This window comes from Argentina silus, assembly GCF_951799395.1.
Source record: "Argentina silus genome assembly, chromosome: 11".
Taxonomy (NCBI): Eukaryota; Metazoa; Chordata; class Actinopteri; order Argentiniformes; family Argentinidae; genus Argentina; species Argentina silus.
In genome coordinates this window covers 19,135,441-19,158,184 of record NC_139665.1, presented here as the reverse complement: position 1 = coordinate 19,158,184, position 22,744 = coordinate 19,135,441, and the positions used below count along the sequence as shown (strand labels likewise).

The 22,744-nt window shown below is 46.2% G+C and overlaps 1 protein-coding gene across 2 annotated transcripts in view; it reads left to right on the top strand.

Moving 5' to 3' along the window:
* The window catches only part of LOC310811812 (receptor-type tyrosine-protein phosphatase U-like), a 103,246-nt gene that overhangs the window by 13,220 nt on the left and 67,282 nt on the right, over positions 1-22,744 (top strand). For both annotated transcript variants that reach the window (XM_083680115.1, XM_083680116.1), the window contains exon 2: positions 17,227-17,355. In XM_083680115.1, the coding sequence (XP_083536241.1) occupies positions 17,227-17,355 (129 nt within the window). The remainder of the gene's footprint in view (positions 1-17,226; positions 17,356-22,744) is intronic.

The following is a 22,744-nucleotide window of genomic DNA, read 5'->3' as shown; positions in this document are numbered from 1 at the left end:
CGGTATTGAAAATCATACCGTGGGCATTTTTTGAAATTGGTACCGTATCACCATTATACCGCTCAACCCTACCCCTATTTAAAGAAGGGAGGTTTATGTGGTTGCTTGTGCAGCTCCAGCATGACAGTTTTGTACTCTCTCTGATGTACAAGTCAATTCTCCTGGAATGTCCTCAGAGATTTCGTCTCTATGGAATGTGCTCCCCCATAGGGGCTGTGTGTATTTGTAGAGGCAGAATACAGTTTCTCCTTTACCTTGAGAGGGATACAGTGCTGTGTGTGTGTGTGTGTGTGTGTGTGTGTGTGTGTGTGTGTGTGTGTGTGTGTGTGTGCATAGGCATCATAAGCACCTGGCCCATAGGGCAAACGAAGCAACTGCCCCCCCCCCCCCCCCCCCCCCACACTTTAAAATCACACACACTATTTTTACCAAATAACCACCATCGCCTACTAACACATTTCATATTTAATGAAAATAAGTGTTATCAGACATTTCTAAATTAGAAACAACATCCCAAATGAATATTACAGGCACCAATGTGTGTGTTTGTGCCCGTGGCCGGTTGAATATGAATAACACACAGTTGATAGGAGGATCAGGAGCTGGGCTTCATTCCCACGCAAGGCCCTCTGCAGTGCCCTCCCTCAGGATCAGCTGAGCTGTGTTTGTCCTTATCGATCTGCACCGCTGGGTCAGCCCCACCGCCCACTTTCTAGCCCTCTCTGTCTCTAGTATACAGGAATTCCTGGGGGACATGAAGAGAAGCTCCAGCATGCCTCATAGAGCAGAACAGTGAGCCGTCTCAGGACCAGGGCTAGGGCCTGGGCCTGGGCCTGGGCCAAACAGGTCATGAGTACACAAATACACACACACACACACACACACACACACACACACAGCCAGAGCCCCCCCCCCACACACACACACACACACACACATCGCCCTGCACTCCTCTTAGCCTGCCCGTCACTCAGCTTATGGGTACAGATAGCTGATGTGACAGAGGAGCCGTCGGTCCAGCTCAGTCAGATCATCTGATCCTGACCCAAAGTGACAGAGCGACAGGGGAAACACGCCAAACAAACATCCACTAATATCGCCTTTCCTCTCCTAACAGCCCGTCGCAACCCGCCTCTCTGCAGTGCTGACAGGGGGGAAAAAACCCCCCCACCAACTCCCGAGTCTCTATTAGCAGTCAGACTAGAGGGGGACATTAAAACCAAACTGTATCCTGTACGTGACCTCTTCATAATGCCCCCCCCCCCCCTCCCACACACACACACACACACACACACACCCCCCTCAGCACTTTGCAGAGTTATTCTGTCTTTATTTACACAGTTTGGGGGGGGGGGGGAGGATTACGTCCGTGGGCCCTGATTGTACCCCACGCATGACTGGCATTAATGTGGCTGGTTGGCTAAACAGGAGGAGGGATGCACACAGACACGTCTCTGTCTCTCCTCAGTCAGGCTTGGATGAGCTGGAATTGCTGGAGCTGCCTTCATTCCTCTCCTCTCCCGGACCCCCTCCCAGCACACCATGCTAATCAGAACTGTGGATGGGACCTGGAGAGGACCAAGTAAAGCCTGGGAGATTGGACACATGACTCTGCTTAAACAGAGAGAGAGAGAGAGACCAGGAGATTGACAGTGTTCTACACTGTGGGCCGTACCGTATCTGTATCTCTGGACCAGGCCTTTTAGATGATGCAGACACAAGCGTGGGGTGCCTTGGTGTTGTTCATCTCACAAAAAATCTGAGTTGAAATCTGTAGATAGAACATGCTTTGTGGATGTTGTGTTGAGGAATGTACCACTGTCTTCTCCACAGACATGAATGGATTTGTTTTAGGCATGTGCTGCTATATGCCATTATAGCAGCTAAGTCCCTGTATGAATCATTAGAAAACCTATTACTGACTTTGAAGCCAATTGTCTCTGTTATTCAGAGAAAAATAATTAAACCACGCTGCATTTATTATTACATTTAATTTGGGAAATCGTCCATTTTACTCTTTTCAAAATAAAGTAATTGTCACCACTGAGTCGAATGGAACAGTGACAAAGGGGATTAAGAGGCCTCTAATTCTCCTCAGAAATCCACTTTAGCCCAGCAAGTGAATCTAGCCTACGGGGTCTAGCCTACGGCAGCACCACTCTGAGCCTCTCATGGCCAAGTCCCTGCTTTATCCACTGAGTGAGTGACAGGTGGGAATCCACCAGGGACACACAGCACACACACACCTCTCCAACTGACACCCCTATGTAAATACCGGTTGACCTATAGGGTGAGGGAAGAGGGAGCACATACCTGATATAGTCTATCTGAGTGTCAGGGAGCCTACATCCCATGTTCATGGGTAAGAATGCAGGGTGTCACAAAATAATGCAATGTAATGTCCCTCTGCCCTGATGCTATGTCACGTCAGACCCCTGTCATCCTCTGGGTTCACACCACTGATCCGAAATCATCATAGCAACGTCATAGCAACAAGGTTGAGTCTAGGTCTAGAAAGTGACCGACCTTCAGATCTTGGCTGCGCTTCTAGGACTGTGCTGATGTCAGAGTGATCAGAGCCAGCCCGATTTGGCCAACACGATGAGCGCACACACACACACACACACACACACACACACACACACACACACACACACACACACAAACACAAACACAAACACACACACAAACACATAAAGCCCTGTCTGTCCAGGCCGGCGGCGTGACCACCACAGGCCGTGGGCAGAGACACCCCCGGTTCTGCCGGAAGCTGCTGATGTCACCTCATTCCCCGAGGTGACACCTGCGTCCGTCAATGCGCCGATGAATTATTCCCCCCCTAATCAGAACAGACGGAGGCGGCGTCCTCAAACGAAGGGGGCGGTGGGACACTCGTGCCATAAATCAGCCTGCGAGAGACCTGGTCTTAAGTATGAATCATCTCTGGGTGGCGGCACGGCCGCTCCTCAGCGCTCCTGACCCCCGGGAGAAGCGGCCAGATGGAGTGTTTAGCGGCTACTTAATTAGCCCTCAGGCTCTGACACTTCCTCACCATCTCAGGCTTTCAAGACAAGACGGGCCGGATGCCCACTTAGCCAAGTTGCAAGTTTTTTTTCTTCTCCCGATTCTCTTCGCTGACGCTGCTGCAGGTTACCTTGATTTGAGAACAGTGTTTGATTGAGTGTCCATGACCTACCTATTTCACTTACCTGAAGGGTGTGAGTCATGTACATTGTGTCGGAGATGGGTTTTGTCTCGGAGTATTGCAGTAGCTTGCGTGTCACGTTAGTCCTTTCCTCTGTTATAGGTCAGAGTTGCAGACATAATTGGATTGGAGAACACACACTGAGCATTCATTGTCTGTTTTATAAAACCAGAACGTACTGTACTACCATTTTCCAGACACCCATGCGCAAACGGACGCACGTACGAGCATGCACGCACACGCACACGCACACACACACACACACACACACACACACACATCGTGCTCTATTACCACCACAGACCTTGGCCCTGTGCTCAGTCTCTCAGCCCCTTGCTCGTGTCTGGCTCTGATGCTTACGTGAGGTGAAGTGTGAGCCAAGCACACCCTGGTCATGTGACCTGGCATCTGAGAGTGGCAAAGCATCGATAGCTCTCTAACATACAGTGGGCACAACCTCAAGGAAGGTGGCAGGGAAACAGACAGAGAAATAATAATGTTGTCCAACGACATTTTGATTGAGGCACTTTCTTTCCTGCCATCATTACGTCGCCTTGCCTCTTGGCCATTTCCATAGGCAGACCATTAGTGGAGTGTGATCACGTTCACTTCTTTCTTAATGTCAAACTTGATTTCCCCCGGAAAAAAAAACACGCTATATCTACATTTGAACAATGACATTGTTTGTTTTGTCCAAACGCTAGCGCATCATTATGGCCCTTAAGAAGTCCTCTCTCCTTCACTAAGTTCCAGCAAAGTCCCAGGGGTCCTTGTGGTTGTTGCAGCCATCTTCTAGGCACATGTTATACAACCAGAAAACACTCATTACTGACTGTATGGTGTAGGGAGTGCAGCTAGCACAGTGTAGGAGTAGTGTGGACTTCCACACATTGCAAGTTGTTTGTCCAAACGGGAGAGAGCCTAATCTCGGTGTCTTCGGGCATCATTAGGCTATGCGAGCATGACGGGTTCACTAAATTCATTGACCTCATTCCCTGATTTTGTTTATCTGGATTCTTTGCACTGCTTAGCTGGGGACCTTTTAATATGATGGTGGGCAGCTATACTGTGGGATTTATTACCTTGTGTTCCATCATGCATGCATGCGTGCGTGCGTGCGTGCGTGCGTGTGTGTTCCTGTATGAATGGCACAACAATTCCAAACCTTGTTCTAGTCATCTCCCTCTGGTCCACACAGCCAGAGCACTGCAAATAAAAGTAGAATGGAGAGTGATAGAGTTGTAAACCAACTCTGTGTATGGCTGAATAAACGCCTGTACTCCTGAATGTTAAATCAATAATTCTCCACCCTCAGGCTCAGCACACTGGCCCCCAAAGGACATCCATAAATTGAGCGGATGATGGCAGCCAAGCAAAGCTACCCACACTGAAAGTCCTCAGAGAGAGGGACAGGTATAGGTCACATTGGCCAAGCGCTGACAAAGATTAATTGAGGGCCTGTGACTTTGTGCACCGCGTGGCTCTGTGGAAGCGGCACGGTTAGCCCCCACCCCACCCACCCACCCGCCCACCCACCCCCGCCAATCCTCAAATGACCTCTCTGCACCCGGCTACGTCACTGTCAGTAACGGGTGAATATTTCATGAACCATTGGGAATTAAAAGAAGCCCCTGCCGATTTACCCGTTATGGCTAATGGCTTCAGATCCGCGATATGGAATGAGGTTTGGTTCCATCGGCCCGATCAGTACACTGTGTAATCTATCCCCGAGATAGGGGCTGTCGCTAGACTGCTGGGGCCAATCAAGTGTCATATTAGGCTGCCTTGGCATTTGGTGTTTTCAAAGGAAGAACTATCTGATGAAAAAAACAAATGAACTGTGCAAGCACCTCGTTTTAAGACTCTAGTGAAACTGGCTCTCCTGAGGGGAAAGACTATATTAAACTGAAATGGGCCTTTTAGCAGGGCTTTTGTTTCTGCACCAGCCAGCATCCGCTGTGACTCCAATCTCCCTAATGTCACCCTGTCTGGCGTAGGCATACATGTGGAGTAAGTGCATCACGCGCACACACACATACACACACCCCCACATGCGTGTGTGCGTGTGTGTGTGTGTGTGTGTGTGTGTGTGTGTGTGTGTGTGTGTGTGTGATTGAGTGATGCCATCCCATCTCAAATTGCTTTCCATAAAAGTCGGAGCAAGTACATCAAAAGGCCCATTGACTTTCCTCCGCCTTACCTGGGGACTGTCTGCTCTCCCTAAATCTCGACGCCTGCTGTTCCGTTCAGAGGAAATTATGTTGAGTACACAGAGGTGTGACATGTCTTTGCATGAAAGACACCCTGGATTTCATCACTCTCTCCTGAGTTGTGAAGCACTCTATTCTCTTTTCCAGTAATTTCGCTTTCATTTCCGTTCTGATGAGCTGCTGTTTGACAAAGCCCCTGGGGGTCGTCTAGACTCTGTGATTTACACTTGGTGATGGGGTGGGGTTTTGGGTAATTTTCACCTCGTCAGGGGGCTCTGGTGGGCATTCAGCGGAGATGGGGGGGGTAAATGGCGGTAATTAGAGCTGTTTGTAGATGCAGAGAGAGGGTTGAATGATCAGAGACCATCCTGCCGCCCCTCTATTTTAGTCACTGATGTATTCAGTCGCTGCAGAGTGTCTCATCCCAAATGACAGCACTGCAAATGCGAGTCAGAGAAAGACACACCTGCATTTTCACCATGTACATGTTTCTCTCTCTCCCCCAAATAGAGCTAATTGCCACTTGTAATTAAAAATGAATGCTGTGAAGATGACATGTTTAGCAAAGTGGTGTCTTCTCCACTAGGGGCAGCATAATTCGCAGGAAGCACTTGACTCTGGAGGCACGCAGTGCAAGGGCGAGAGGGATTCAGCTTCTCTGCCACAGACGTTAATTATCTCTCAGTCCCCACACTCCCTTTCTCCATCTTCCTCTTCCTTTTCCCTACTCAGACAGTCCATCTACTTTGACCCACTTGAGAATGTTCCTGTAAAGCTCTCTTGAGCACTTTTCATGAGCCTGTGATAGCATCCTGCCTCGCCTCTCAATCTCCTTTTCTCTGTGTCTCTCTGAAACTGCTACTGTATGCTTCCACTAGCTTCAGGTCAGAATAATGGCCGGTGGTATTGGCTGCGGTCAGGTGGGAATGGTAGATTAAATTAAAGTGTCCTTTCAACCTCTCCGCCTGTGTTTCCTCCCTCCCTCCCTCCCTCCCTCCCTCCCTCCCTCCTCTCTCTCTCTCTCTCTCTCCCTCTCCCTCTCTCTAGCTCTCCTCCTCTCTTCTTTTGAAATGGCAGATAATTGGTCACTGATGAGTCATGGGTAATATCACAGAGCTATGCCACATTCATGACTTCATGAGAGCGTGTTTGTGTGTGGATGTGTGTGTGGATGTGTGTGTGGATGTGTGTGCGCTTCACCATGTCTGACTGATTGAGTTGTTTCTCTTCTTCTGCGTCTCCAGTGTTTTTATAGCATTTCATTTAACTGAAGCCTTGGGGGGAGAGCACCACATGATTGCTTTTTGAAAACAATCTACAGGAAAAAGAAAGATCCGTTAGATAAAAAACAAAACAATATTTATCCTGAATGTAAAAAGTGGCGCCTTAGGCTAATGATTGTCTCTTGCTCCTGGTTTATGTTATTGCTTATTTAGTAAGAAAATTGAGGTGCAAAGTACTTTCACTCTGACAGACGTCAGCTGAGATGTCTGAGGTGTGCCGAGAAGTGGGATGTATTAGCCTAATCAACCATAATACAATGGTGGGCTGCGTTCTCACACGCACACACACACACACACACACACACACACACACACACACACACACTCTCCATCTCCTTCTCACTGTTTCTCAATTTAAACCCTTTTTTTCCCCCCACATTGCCTTTGACTGCAGCCAAAAAATATGGTCAACCGATGCTGCTGTGGAACTACTGGAGTTTGGGGCTGATTAGATCCCCAGAGACTTGCAGCTAATGCTCTTTTTCATGGCACTCCAAGATTAGCAATAGCTACACTCCTCCAAGGATGTTTGTTTCTCTTCTGTCTCGCGTCTGGCACTTGCTCACTCCCCCCAACGCCCCCCCCCCCCCCCCCCGGATTGGTGAGAGTTTGCCTGGCACAATATTCCACTGAAAGAGGCACTCAGACAGACAGGGATGAGACAGATAGAAAATATTACAGAGAAGACGAGACTGTGACAAAAAAAGAAGGAGGGGGAGTGTTTTGTCTGAGAAAGGCAAAAAGGGGGGGGGGGGGGGGGGGTGGCGTTTGAGAAAAGAGAGAGAGCTAATTTTACTTTGGCTTTGGTTAAGAGGAACCACGTGGGTGGGAGTTACTGGTGTGAAACAAAAGCTTCGAAGCCAAGTTGACAGATCCCCCCCCCCCCCCCCCCCTCCCAGCCCCCACTTCCTCCATGATCAGTGGTCCTGGTTCCCTCTCCTCTGACTGCATGGGCCGAGCCTGGCCTTTCCATCACCCATGAGTGCTCTGCTGGGCTTTGAGGGGCAGGTTAAGGCTGAGGGGGGGGGAGTCACCCTGCCCAGCACCAGACACTATGGGCCTGGTGTGTTCGTCAGAGGTTCTCCTCTCTGCTCCGTGGGTGTAGTGGAGGCTAGGCTAGCTAACCTGATCTCCACCAGAGGGTGGTGGTGATGCTAATGAGAGGGCGATGTCCTCTTGGAGATGACAGGGTTCCGCTTGGTGCCCCTGACACGACCACCCTGCTGAAGGCAGACATATGGGCTCACTGATCCCCTCCACCTGCTCTCCAGGTACTCGCAGTGGCCCTTCCGGTGGCATGGTGCCCACAAACTGACCTTGACAGGGCACTCAGATGTGTAACTAGACTAGCACTCATTGTGTGTGTGTGTGTGTGTGTGTGTGTGTGTGCCCGTGCGTGCACTGCCTATCATTTCATTAGTTTCTTCGGTCGTACTTTCACTGTCTCTTTCTCCCATCTTCATTGTTGAAGCCAGATGCCAAGTGGTGCGAATCGAAGCATTTGTCCTGTTACCTCCTAGCATGTATGGTGGTTGATGTAAAATATTGGCAGCTGTTGCAGAGACTGTAAATACGTAATGACGATGCAGGCTCACAGGGGGGATATTACCCCTTGCTTTAAAGACAGACACACACAAGCCTGTGTGCAAACTCTCTCTCTATCTACCTCTCTCTCTCTCACACACACACACACACACACACACACCTACACACCCACCCACACACACACCCACACACACCCACACACACACACTTTTGGCTTGCTATGTTGTCCTTTGTTATAGACTGATGACTGAGGCTCTTCCCACCACTCCAGAGTCCCTGATGCCCTCTCACCCTGCCCAGATGGCCAACAACTCCTCCATGCTGGCGCCATTAACAGGCAGCACACATCACAGCCTCTCATAATTGTATCATCTTCCCTTGCTCTGTCCTCTTTAACTCCTCCCCTGTGATTCAACAGGCTACGATCTCAGACATGTAGCACTGTAGGCACGGCCATCGTTAAATACCTCATTATCATCTTACGGCCGCTGCAAGTGGGCTATCCAGTATCTGGGTGTGAGTGTAGCACACCGAGGGGCAGGGCTGACATTGCGATGGCATTGAGGTTATGGCAGCCCTGTGCGTAGGTGTCGAAGCCTTCCCACCGAACAGGAGAGCACAAATCCTACTGGGCTCCCAACTGAGGTAATTATATTCCCCACCACAAGGTCCCTGAAACACAGCACTGCAATTATATATTTGTTTTGCTGATGCCTCCTCCGCTGTCTGGTGAAGGGTTGTAATCAGTGCAAAATGCTCTTGTATGTTTAATTTAGCCTCCTAGGCTCCAGGGGGGGTCGACGGGTCCTCTGATGGGCTTCTTCTACTGTTTTCTGCACGCCTTTTCTCTTAAAGTGACTTCAAGTCCTCCTCCTGATGTGAGAGGCCTTCTAGATGGGACACACTTTCTCAAGCCTGACCTCCCTGACCTTGCACTGTTCAACCTTAGAGGCCTGACCTTTGATTTTTGGCCATTTATGTTTCATTTTTAGTCAACGTTTGCCCATGGGGCTGTTGCTGTCAGTGCTGCCTATTTTGATAACATTTTATCTCTGAGAAATGTCATGTTTTGCACATTGTTTACATTGTTGAGGGAGAAGCAGAAGATCACAGTCCTTATGGAACTCAAAGTAGGACAGAAATCATTATACTGCTAATAGGATGAGCTTGTTTGAAGTATGTAGATAGTTTTGTATATGAATGTGCTAACCAGTAAGTTAGCATAAGTAGTTATAAACAGTATGTGGGTGTGGGTGTGTTTGTGTGTGTGTGTGTGTGAGAGTGAGTGTGTGTGTGTGTGGCTTTATGTATGTGCATCCGAGAGAGGCGTGAAGTGTGTCTGGACTTGTTTGAATTAATATAAGACATAGAAATGTGTGATGATGATTATAACAAAAACTAATTTGAGTTTAAGACGCTGGCAGTATTTTATTTTTTTCAGATTTTGAGGACGCAATTCATTGCCTCTTGGGATAAGGAGGCTGCTAAAGTACATGGAAATTGTTCATCCCGCCAGCTGCCATTATTATAATTTGCCAAAGTGGTAGAATTAACTATCTCTAAAAGGTACATTAAAAGAATTTAGTACAATGATGTCAAGTGTTTTGAGATGCAATTATTCTACCTTGAAGCAATAGACCACAGTCTCATGGGCAGGTATGTTATTGTATGTTCTATACTGCAGTTGAAAAACATTGTTTTAACCAAGTGCAGGTCCCATGTACATCTACAGTGTAAAACATTGACGAGAGAGAGAGCTGAAACCAATAAATGAAAGTTTACGACGGGGTAATATCCATTATGGCACTTAAGCCGCCGGACAGATAACATTTTAATGCTCCCTGTCTATCACTCCAGCAAGGCTGTGCCCCCCTGTGAGCCTGCATCGTCATTACACATTCACACCCTGCAACAGCTGCCAATATTTTACAACAACCACCTGACCATACATGCGGGGAGGTCACAGTGCAAATGCTTCAGCTTGTTCTTCATTTAGCACCACTTGGCATCTGGCACCAACGCTGAAGAGATATACAGTACATACTGATAGCAGGAAGAAAGAGACAGAGACAAAGGAAAAGAGGAGAGGAGCGGCTTAGATGGGGGAGCAAATGATGCCACCGGAAGGCAAAGATCAAGTGTTCCACAGGGCATATGAATCAAAGCCCCTCTTTTGTCTTTCTTCAGTGTGAGAGGGGGAGGTGAGAGCGGTAATTAAACCTAAAGAAAGACAGGGGTGCACTCAAGGGCCCACTGATCTCTCAGAGGGGGGCACTGATATCTATGGAGTCCCATTAAGCAGCTTTAGTATACCATTTGCGTGTGTGTGTGTGTGTGTGTGTGTGTGTCTGTGTCTGTGTTATATAATTGAGGCTGTTGCTGTGCGTGTTCTCATACGTTCTAGTTGTGTCAATAGAGTGGATCTGCGATTTTCTATCATATCCTACTGTACTGTGTAGTGCTGGTGTGGCCTATAGTCTGGTGTCTGGCGGTGGGTCCTTGCAGTGAGGTCCATGTCTTAGTAATGGAGGTCAGGCCCCTGCAGCCGGCCAGAGGCCCCAGGGGAGGGACAGAGCAGGTGCCTGATCAGTGTGGGCCTGTGGTGGAGCCGAAATAGGGGGGTGGGGGGGGGGTTCATCACTCCCGGCATCTGGTCACTTGGTATTCCATGCACCTTTCCACCCTAGTTACAATTTTGCAAGAAAAGGAATAAGGAATGACTTGCAGCATTTTTCTCTGTCCCTGGCTCAGCAGGCACCATAAAAGCCACCCGCGGCATGTCCCAATGCCGCATAAACCCTGATGATGAAGTCAAGAATTGCTGAATAAAATGGCCAAAAAATGAATAAACTGTATGGGAAACAGTTACATGTGTTCTGGTCTGTTTCGACTGATTTAAACTGTTCTGAATGTTTATTTTCTACCCTTTTGGAGATTGTATGGAAATCTTCATTTACACCTTGAGGTGTTGAAACTATTATGTAATCATATTTGCAGCCATTTCAAGATCTATTTGCTGCTTCGGATTGGCTGGAAATATCTTAAAAAGAAAGATGACTGATGATGTTGATTGTAACAGCATTTGATGTTTGAATTGAAAAAGTGTCTTTATTGTCTTTGTCTGTTGTTATTATTACAATATGTCGGAGCATTTTGAGATGATATAATCACATGAATAGAGTAGACTATGTAACTATGCCTAGTACGTAACTATGTAAAATGGCGGATAAAATATCTGGTATGATTTAGCTTCAAATTTAAATAAGCCTCCACTCCCCACCAAAATAAAAGTATCGAGCTTTGAAGCAAGCTTTGGGTCAAGCTTTGGGTCAGCCCTTAAATGAATAGTCCTCTGTTGTGAAAACAAAAAGCATTGACATAACTCCTTATGGCTGCTTTCTCTGCCAGAGTTCTACTCCAGAACTCTGGATTGAATGTTCATCCACCAGTGAGTGTATCTGTCATTTCCCCCCCCCTCTCTCCCCATTGGAGACAAGACGTGCTGAAACGAGTAATGCAGATGCTAAATAAAGCCCAGCCTTCCACTTAATTAACCTGATGCAGTATGTGACTGTTTTTATTCATCAGAGCCCATTCACGGGCCTCTCACTCTGTGTCATCTCCAACAATAGCATTAACTGGTTTAACAGTTCCGATGGGTTTCAAAGAGGACCGTCAGATTGTGGGAGACGAGGGCTCCAATTGATGTCTCTGTGGAAAAGGAAATGAAAAGATTAAATGAGAAATGATGGGGCTCTCCTAATGAGAAGAAAGTGCTCTGTCCACAGCGGTGACTGGATGTGATTCTCTCTCTACCTCACCTAAACGAATTGTTGTCAGGGATAATTAATGTATTTTCTCTGTGTTTTGCTGTTTGTGAAAATATTGCATTTCGTTGTTCTCTCTCTCCTCCTCCTCCTCCTCTTTCCCTCCTCATCCAGTGAGGTTCATCTCTGCAGAACACTTGGGGTAGGTGGTTTCGGGGCCTATTGTGGGTAGGGACAGGAACTATTTTGGTGCATTAATGAAACAATTTCACACAACAGCCTTTGCCCTCCAGTGCCAATCTTGCCAAACTCTCCACCTCGGAACTGCAAATGGTAATGCATACATTTAGAGAGAAATTACACTCTGCCTTTGCCACCATGCATCTCACCTCTTTCATCATACACACCCCAAGTCAAAATGTACACAAATACCATCACATAAAAGCTGGGAATCTCTACTTTAACCCCATAATAATTGTTTGATTTAAAATCAAAAACTTTTGTACAAATACAAAAGAACAAACAATGCTTCACTGTCCCATTACTTACGCAGGGCACTGTAGATGTAGAGGTGGGTATTATTAATGGCTCTGGTGGGATGGTTTCCTTGCTTCATGGTTGCATCTCTCCCCATGTTCTCCCCTGAATACGTAAACCAGTCAGTACTGGTGCATGGGCCATACTTGCTTCAATGCAAATCACAGAGCAACACTGCTATTTCTCAACCTACAGGAAAGAGGGAGAACATTCTGGAAAGTCCCCATGGCACTTCATCTTGTCTTCCTCCTCTTTAGCTCTTGTGATTGGAAGGGCGCCAGAGAAATTGTGCTGGCACTGCACACACAAGCTTTGCGGTAGGGCTCCATACACTGTTTGAGGTTTAGGATGAGGTTACCTCAGGTTTGTATCCATTAAATTGTCTCATGTTATGTTTTTCAATAAGCCTACACAGGATTTGGTATAGGTGCAAAAATGTCAAATGATGGGAAAAGAAAAGAGATTTCTATTCATATTTCTATTCATAGATGTTTGTGAGTCATAGTGAATACCAATGACTTGGTGTAGATTTGTACGTCTAGGTAGTGGCAGTGGTCAGTGGTTCCTTCAGCTCTCTTCAGGTCCTGAACAGCCATTACATTGAAATAATCCTAAATCATTAATTAATGACAATTAATTAATTTCCAGTGATTGCGTTTCCTTGTTAGCTCCGTATCTCGATGTTTTATCCATCTGTGAACTCTGACATATCAGGAGTCACATATGCAGCCTACCATTTCTGTCATACAAACCTCTCTCTGTATGTTTCAGTGTTCTCATTTCCCATTTTCTATTAAAGGAAGACAACTCAACAGCAAGTTATAAGTGGTCTTTGTTGTCTTAAATAACCAGGAAATATATTTTAAAAAGCCAGAAAATAGCTTTTTATCGGACCAGGAATTAATATTTCAGAATGATGAAATCCTAGCACATCCATAGTGCTTTGCGGCTCCCAGCCAGTCAAGGAGGCGCGTCTAAGCTAAGATGATGACACATTTGATAGATGCCTGTGCTGGTGCCGTGCTTGTGGATGGAAACAAACCAGGCAGTAGCTAATTAGGGAAAGTAAGCGTTCTAAGACTCCTCCCTAAAGCTCTGTGTAGTTTGAAAAACCAAGTGATTACCCCCGAATACATCACAAATAAAATCCTCAAACTAGCGCTACCTAGCTTTTGATCTACAACGCATTTGGAAACCGTTTTCACATGCCCCTGCTGACTGTCTCTCCTTTGCCCCCTTTCTCTCCACTCCCTCTCTTCCTCCCCATGCACTCTCTCTGTTTCCTCTCTACCTCTCCCACATGCCTTCACCCATCCCATGGTTTCTCCTCTGATTTATCTCCCCCTTCTCTGGGATAAATGCTGTGGAAGAAGCCTGTGCTCTTTTCCCTCCATCAGGATGGATTTATGATGTGCCTGGTCCGTGGGCTATTAGTCAGGTCAGCGCATGCAACCTTAAAAGGAGGCAGGCTGGACAGCAAGGCAAGGGGTCCATCACAGACACTTCAGGCCTGCCTATACCTCCCTCCATTTATCTCCCTCCAGGGCCTCTTCCTTCTGGCTAACAGTAAGGCTTGAATAGGGAGAATTACAGTCTCAATGCTAGTGCATGACTTTGATCCTGCCCAAAGACCACTAATGGGATTCAATTAATGCCTCCTAGTGTAAGGTATTAAGCCATTGAATGGCCTGGGCAACTCTTAATGGCTTAAAGTCATAGCAAAGCTCATCCCCCTTTTTCACAACTGGGTGGTTGGTTGGTTGGGAGGAAGATACTTTAGAGGCTTTCTGTTTTTTCCCCAAAGTTATTTTTAACAGGATTATGCTCCGCCACTAGAACAGACAGTGTGGGGGGGGGGGGGACACATGGCAAACTGTCAGCCGAACGCAAACAGGAAATGTTGGAGGAAGAGTGAACCGGTACAAACAAGCTTTTCTGTGAATGGGATTTATGTTCGCAACATGGCTCCTTGCTCTTTCTTCTATCACAAGGGGACAGTTAGAACATGGGTAGCATGCTGACATCAAAGAACCTTCCAGATATCCCCTTGTATGGCAGCCCCCGACAAGCTTGGGGTGGTGTTCAAGCAAATTGCCTCTCCCACCTTTAAAGTAGAGAGCGATCCATTCCCTCAAACTTTATTTATTTATACCGCTTTGTTCTCCCTCTCTCTTTAACCTCTACCTCAGAGACTTGTCAGGAGTGACAGTGGCTCACTGAAGATATGTCTAGCTTTTACGTCGAAAGGTAACCCCATCTGTGTGTGTGTTAATGCATGTCTGACGCACATTGGTCCGGACCTGGGATCCACGTGTGCTAGCAATTAGCAGTTCCCAGAACCAAACGCTGCTACATGGTGAGCAGTGCACTTAGGTTCTTGTTCTGTCTCTGGACATTTCAACAAACACTCTTTATTCAAGGCAGTGATAAAATACAAATCATTCATTTGTATTATACTTTCACTTTAATCTTTGCTGAAATTACATGCACACACACACACACACACACTAGATACGCAAAAATGCACATGACTTTCTAATTATATGGGCTTGCCCTCCCTTGCCCTCCTGCTAGCAGAGAAGCTCATTTGGGTACGGAAAGGAATGTGTGTTCTAGGAGCAAAGGAGCATGGGAAGGATGAGTATTAATGAGGGAAATCAGTGAGACGTGTCTGATGGTGACATTTCTTCCTGAAACAAAGGCACTCTCCATGCAGGAAATACGTCCTAAGCCATGGGGTCTGTTCCCCTACTCCTCTCCTTTCCACCCGCCTGCTTGGGCATGGCAGAGCACAACAATCATCACTCAGACATGAGGCAATTAAAAACTCTGATCTGCTTACACACCCGGAAACACACAGCTCCCCGCAGGATGCGGAGGGGGATGAGGGCAGGGACAGGGAGAAGAGTGGTTGGGGTTTGGTGATATTTGTTTGTCAGCAGGAACGGGCGAAAGTGGCAGTCCCAAATTTGCTGACGCGTCTCCTGAAGAGAGAGTGGCTCTGCTTGTTTATTGCAAAGGGAACGCCTGCCTGCACGATGTTGCTAACCAAAAAAGTTAGTGTGCATTCATAAAGAAAACAGATGAAGTTCCGAACCAAACACCGAGAGCGGCGACGGGTGTATTCCGGCCGGAATGCTTTGAAGCAGGGCCTGGCATGAAGTCAGAGTGGCTCTTTAACACAAGCACGGCTGTTGCCAAGCCTTAATAATGTGATCACTTAGTGGAGAGGGTCCTGGGACAACAGCAGCTCAGGGCCGTTTGAGTTATAGTGGAGGCTGCTTGTCCTATCTGGCTCACCATGGTCAGATTGAGGAATGGCCTGTCCTGTGGATCCGGTCTGGCGTGTGGAAGTGGACTGTATGTGGTGTAAATGTGCTGGTACGATGCACGGCCCTCCACTATCACAGCACCACAGCACAGCAGACAGTCCACTCCTGCTGCTTCCCCGCTTTATTGGTACTCACGGCAGAGAGATGGGACTGTGGAACTCTGTTGGTACTGTATCCAGTCACACTTCACATTTAATTACACACTTTACACTTTACATAGTCATGTAATAACTCTGTAAATACTCTAGCAAGAACTGTATTAACTTGATATATTATAATATTAACTGTACTAATTGTATTAACATGATGTTATATTGTCTGTGAGTAATAGCTTTATAATTGTATACTGTAGTAATGGAGTTGACAGGTTTATATTATTATTATACAAGCGAAGTAAGGATTTTAAACTGCTTAACTCCATATAATATGTATTACTATAATATCAACATGTTATTACAGTTATTACAGCGGTACCACATACTGTATATCTAAGAGTCAATAATGGGGAATATCAAATACATGGTACATACATGACAGACACATTACAGACAATGTAGCCATACAGATTTGCAGAGAAGATGAGCTAAAAGGCCTCAAATAAGAAGACTAGTATTGTCTAAAGACTTGGCTAGGAACAAGGCGGTGTATTTCCTGGCTTGTTTTTATTTGTAATTTAGACATGGGGGGGAAATGGGCATTGACGTTTTGTGGTTTCTCATAGTATCAGTTGTTATGTGGAGCTGGCCTTAAAAGCCTGTGTGTCGTGTGATGGGAGCTGAGAGGCCTGTGTGTTATAGTCCGTTCTAACCCAGGCCGTGCGGGTCACCTTGACAGGCTGAGAGCCCCACTGAGCATGCCCCCCCCCCCCCCCCCCCCCCCCATGGGCTATGGTGCCACCTCAGCACCCTGGCACCGCTGCCTGTCATTTCAGGCTGTCTGAGCGACCTGTGGCTGCCCTGTTATTTCCCCACCACAGGCCTAATTGAGCCAAATGACCGTAGATTCCAGGGAATGGACAGGATCACACTCAGACAGACCATGTCTGCAGCCAGACTCCCGCTATTAAATGTAATTTAGAAGAAAAAAGGATTCTATGGGTTTTGATGTATTAAGGCATTTACAGCAGGCTATGATGATGTCACTTTTTCGATCCTGAGTACCGGTCTGCGCCACTTTCTGTGTTGTTCCTTTGATGGAAGCTATTATTTATTCCCTGTCTTTGGGAGCAATTTTCGCATGTGCTTCCAAAGAACAAAGTAAAGATACAGTATGATCCGTAGATTTCCTTGGTAATTCCAGTACTACTCACTAACCACTAGTTCTCATCTCTTTTTCTTCTCTCTGCAGCTGGCTGTACCTTTGAGGAGGACGCAGACCCCAGCCTGTGTGAGTACAAACAGGGACAAGAGGATGACTTTGACTGGCAGCTAATCAGAACCTACAACTTGCCACACACCACTCCTGATCTTCTACGTGGTGAGTTTCAGAATTTGGTCAACAAAAACAGTCCCCAAAACATACACCTCATACATCCATATCTCTCTTAAGGTGGACTCTCTTGTTGGACTGTTTCATGTGATTCCAGGTTAGTATGCTTCCTCGAAACAGACGGAAAACACAGGACACTTTCATTACAACAGACCCTGGTCCAATTATTTCAGTACCGGCAGTTGGTCTCCCTGCATGTGACCCCTTACTGTTTTTCTATCTATATGAGTTAGTCATGCCTCCACAGGGGGCCCCGTCCCCGTTCTGCATGGACACGCTGCATATGTCTTTATTTAAAACATTTTGCAACAATTGGGCGATGGTGTGTGAGACACCCGCCTCTGAGAAACTGTCAAAGTGCGGACGGCACATGTAATTATGCGATGTATGCTAGTGCGTATGAACTGTGGAAACTTCATGGAAACGGCTGTGATGGAAAAGGACCTTGCAGACGTCCGGAATGCATAATTCATCTGCTGTTATCAAATGCTTGTTCCGCTGTTTTAGGCACACCTCTCCGGAGGCAGGTTGGGTATGTTAACTAACTCCCTGGGATTGGTGGAGTGAGGCATGGGTCACTGCTGATTACACTTCCTGGTGTTCCACAGGGGCCAGCAGCACAAAACTGGCTTTTATCTTCCTTTTATCCATTGGAGGAGGTTGTCAGACGAGGTAAATTCAAGCTTGAAGTGGCGGTTCTTTAAAGTCTTTGTTCTTCACAGCCCCTCTTGGATGAGAAATGAAGACCAAATGTACATCTCTTTGAAGATTCTTCAAGTACCTATTGTGTGGTCTACTTACTATAAGACAGTAACAAACCCACTTCATAGAGAACTGCATATTGAATCTAGAAACAAATGCCAAACTGCATATATAATCTATAAACGTAACAATGGGATTTTTTGAAACATTAACTGTAAACGCATGTCCAACCAATAACTTTTCAAGGGTTCTAAATTTCTTCAGAGCTGCTAAAGAGACTCCAATTGAGACAACAGCTTAGTTTATCGGGCACCACCAGCTCAATAGTATTGATTTGCACCATAGACCACCAGAATACCAATGGCATGGAATGCTGCGGTGAATAGACACCGTGCTGCGGCTCCAGCTTTGGAGTATGGTCATCACTGTAAACGCCTCTTCACTTTCTCCGGTCCACTCTCAGCATTTAAATATAGGCCCAGAAATGGCTGCAGTGACTGGTTGGGGGATATCAGAGTGTACTGCGTGTGTGCATCTTAAGACTTCAAATGGGCATTTGGTGCGCTCCCCCCCCCCCCCCTCTCTCCGCCACTCCTGAGCAGTGGTTCGGGAGCGGGACGTCCCCTGCATTTCGTTGGCTTTGATGATCAGTGCTCCAGAGTGTAAAGCTAACTAGCGGTGGTGAAATGGCTCTTTGCATTTAAATGGCACATTAGCAGAGTGTGATTCCTGCCCATTCCTACACGACTTCTTGCTGTCATTTGCATTGGTAGTCCGGGGGCAATGGCTTCTTTAATGTGGAGGTGAATGAAACCTTTTATTGCCCCAAGGGGAATTTGTCCCCTTGCACAACATTAAACAAACATGTATCAACACTCAAATAGACATCATTATCATCATCATGATCACCTCATGGGCTTATAGTGGACTACGTAAAGTGCATAGTGTTACTGTGCTGTATATCAAGTGCATGTGGCAGTGCGGTCGGTCCATTGATCGGCCTCTGTTTTTATTGAGGAGCTGTACGGTAGAAAAGAGGTAATGGCTCTCTTTGAGGAGGAGGTGCAGTAAAACGGCCGAGCTCTGAGTTTTTCCTCTTTGCCTGTACAAAAGGAAATGCTTTGCTTTGTGTTGTTGTGGGACCGTTTACTGAATGGATTAGCTAATTCAGACTGAGACTTCATTAGCACTTATTACATACATGGTATTATGCGTTAATTGCATCCTACCTCTTAGGCTGCTGCTCTTTTCTTCCAAGGTAATGATACTTTTACTGGTCAGTTTAATATGGATGATCAAAATGTCCTCAGAGGCTTGAGGAGAGAGGATATTTCACAGATGACAGAGCATCCTTGTCCTTATCAGTCTCTTGTGGAATTCAAGAGGCAAAAACATGTAACTTCTGTCTGTGTATATCTCGACTGGTTGAGTAAGTCTAAATTAAATACAAGGACCAGAGCATGAACTGAAGGGGGAAAATGTCAGTTAAACAGATAAAACGAGAGAGAGACATGGGGGATGTATGCAGGAGGACTCGGCATGTCCAAACACATCTGAAGATTCAGGAGTGATATGGTGAGGGCGACTGATGCAGCTTGTCCTTCTTCCTGTAAAACCATCATGAAGACTTGTCAAGTGGAACTTAGAAGGATGTTCAGTTCTTATCCTCCTCAAGCATATTGAAGGAAAAAGTTGAGAGCAAACAATGAACATTTTCAGTGTTCATGGGGCATAGAGAAGATAATAAGAAGACAGATGTAGTTCACCAAAACTCTCTCCTCTCTCCTCCTTTCCGCCCCCCCCCCCCCCCCCCTCCACTCCTCATTGGACAGCTGGAAATGGGACATGAACCATGCTTACACTCCTAGTCCAGGGGGAGAAACAAGCTGTTGTGGCTTTTGTCAGCAAGCAGACTCATTTGCGCGGTTGACGTCCCGGCCGCCTTTCATTCGTGAGGACGCTGCACACGTTGATTGGCTTATTGTGCTGCTAAGCAGTGGTGTGATTAGCAACACTGACTGATTCTGAATTGTGTCTGATTCTGAGCTGTGGCTTATCCAGTCCAATCAGTCTATTCAATATCCAGTTTGCAGATGGGAGAGTGTGTAATATGCATCAGTTATCACAGGATTGGCGGGAAAAAGGGACTGTAAGGAAATAGACCCCTTGTGAGCTTTCATTCATTTCTGTGAGGGCAGGATGACCAGCAGTGTCCACAGAGGCTCTCCTTTTATAGAGCGGCCTTGCTGTGATCAATCCCCAGCATTGTGCATTGCCGTCGTAGATTTATACAGAGAGGTCTCTTATGTCCTGACATTCATATCTAGCAGCGGGGTTCTCTCTGTTGGTATGATAATGTGAGCATCTCCCTGGAATTAACATTACTTTAATGATAGCTTTCTAAAATGAGCCTATTGTGAGTCTGGTGGTGTCATTATAGGAGGACGCAGTAGTCTCTCCGTAGCAGGCCATATTAAGAACAGAGAAGACACCCACTCTCACCCTGCTGGGGCAACCCATCAAAATGGCTGCCACCAACCTCCGATGTTTCTGTTTTCACCCTTTTGCTATAGGTGTTGGCCAGGAAGCAGAGAGAGGCATTTTTTAGGGATATTGTCATCAGGGCTCAGAGAATTGGACATATTAAGAGTGCAAATAGTCTCATCTGTAGTTTAGACAGCAACCTGCTGACATGACTCTTGAGTCATACTGTATGCAAAACGAGAGGGTCAATCAAGGCACCCCTCTCTAAGCTCCCTACAGTTTATAAAAGGCATTTCGAAAGGATTTGCATTATTTATTAGCTTTGCTAATGCCCTTCAACATTTACTTGAGCTTTTAATACCTGGTCTTAACCCCACAGTGTGTTGTCTGGGATTCAAGAGCATAAACAGGTCCCTTAACTCCCAACCTACTACTCCATTTTACTCCCACTGACTCTTATTCTCAACAGGGCTCAGACTGACTTTTGCCAATCACATTCTGCGCCCTATTTCTCTCTCTCTGACACACACATACACACACATACACACGCGCACACACACACACACACACACACACACATATACACACTCATTTGACCTGTGGGAGGGGGAGTTGGTCTGTAATCTCCCTCCTCACTTTCTACTTTCTTTTCTTGTGGGAGTGTAGAAGTTTATGATTTGTTTTTGTACGTGTCGAGGCGGTCTTATTATCTATGGGGATTGCCAGTGCATGGTTTATGGTAACAGTATCTGGGATTAAGGTATTGGATGTAAATTGAGATGGGATCTCTTTGGGGCATCTGTCTTTCAGAGGTAGCCCACACACTACAGTACCCTGAGCTGCAGAGGCGAAGAATGAGAGGACTCACCCCCTCCCCTCCTCTTCTCTTCTCTTCTCTTCTCTTCTCTTCTCTTCTCTTCTCTTCTCAGTCACACTTTAAATTAAGTTGCCCCTATACCTATGCAGTAGTAACACTGTCATTACTGTAGAAACAACATTGCATTGCTCATCCTCCTCCACACACCACTTCCAGGTGCGGGCTATTTCAGGAGACATTTCCATAACCCCCTTTGTGAACATCTAACTGTCACAATAATTGATATATAGGCACCAGAGCTAGGCGGAGTCATTTGCATAGAATGGGCTGATAACGGATGTAATAATGGAAGCTCAGAGCCCTGTGCAAGGAGGGTGAGGGTGGAGGGTGAGCCTCACGAGACTGATGGCCATTTGAATAATGCACAATGCGCAGTATTTCCATGACAGATCAAATAAGTCTGACGAAGCCTTCTGAGCTCATGGGCCATATGAGGAGAATATTCCTCTTATCTCCTCAGACCTACTCTGTATGAACACCAAAAACAAGTCTCTGCTCCTGATTCTCATGTTGTCTCTAGCCTGCTAGCCCCAGGCTGAGGGCAGGCTCTTAGTCCTGGCCCTAGTCCCATGTAGGTCCAGTCCAAACCTCAGTCCTTGCCTGGAGAGATGCTCAGTGCAGTTAGCTGTGTTGATCCTGCCCACTGTAATAGCCTATTTCAGAAGTCACTTGAACATTGAACTCTAGATTTCTCCTAATTATTCATTTACAGTGGTTTCCTCTGTAGCTGGTGCGAAGTAACCAAGCAACAGAGACAGTGCAGATGGTCTGTCTTACAGTATATGTAACTAAGAAATCAATATATTACAGTGGTATTACATGGTCTTAAATTAAGCCATGACAGATTGTGATACTTTCAGCCACTAGTTCTAAAATTAGGGCTGACAAGCCAGAAAAGGGTCCCCTAAATAGACAGAAATATTGCCAAGAAATTGCCTGATTGGACAGACAAGGGTACACGTCCACACCCATGAGCAAAAGCTTCTTTTGCTAAAGTTTGTTGGCTTTAAACTGAAGACTGTGTGGTCTAATAAGATAAGAAATTAATTCATAGTATATCATTAACCATACAGTCAACACATTGGTAAAATGGTGATAACCTAACCCTAAATAATTAGCAACAGAAGTTCTGTTATGCATCTTTAACAACTTGAGTTATTCAATTACAAAAACAGTTTTAAGAGGTTTTTAAGAGGTTGACAGACAGGTTATGCAATCAACGTCTTTACTGTAGCAGTTGTGTTTTGAAACACTTTAATTTGTGATGAGACGATTTAGGGCACACTGTGGCTTTCTTATTTTAATTCTTACTTA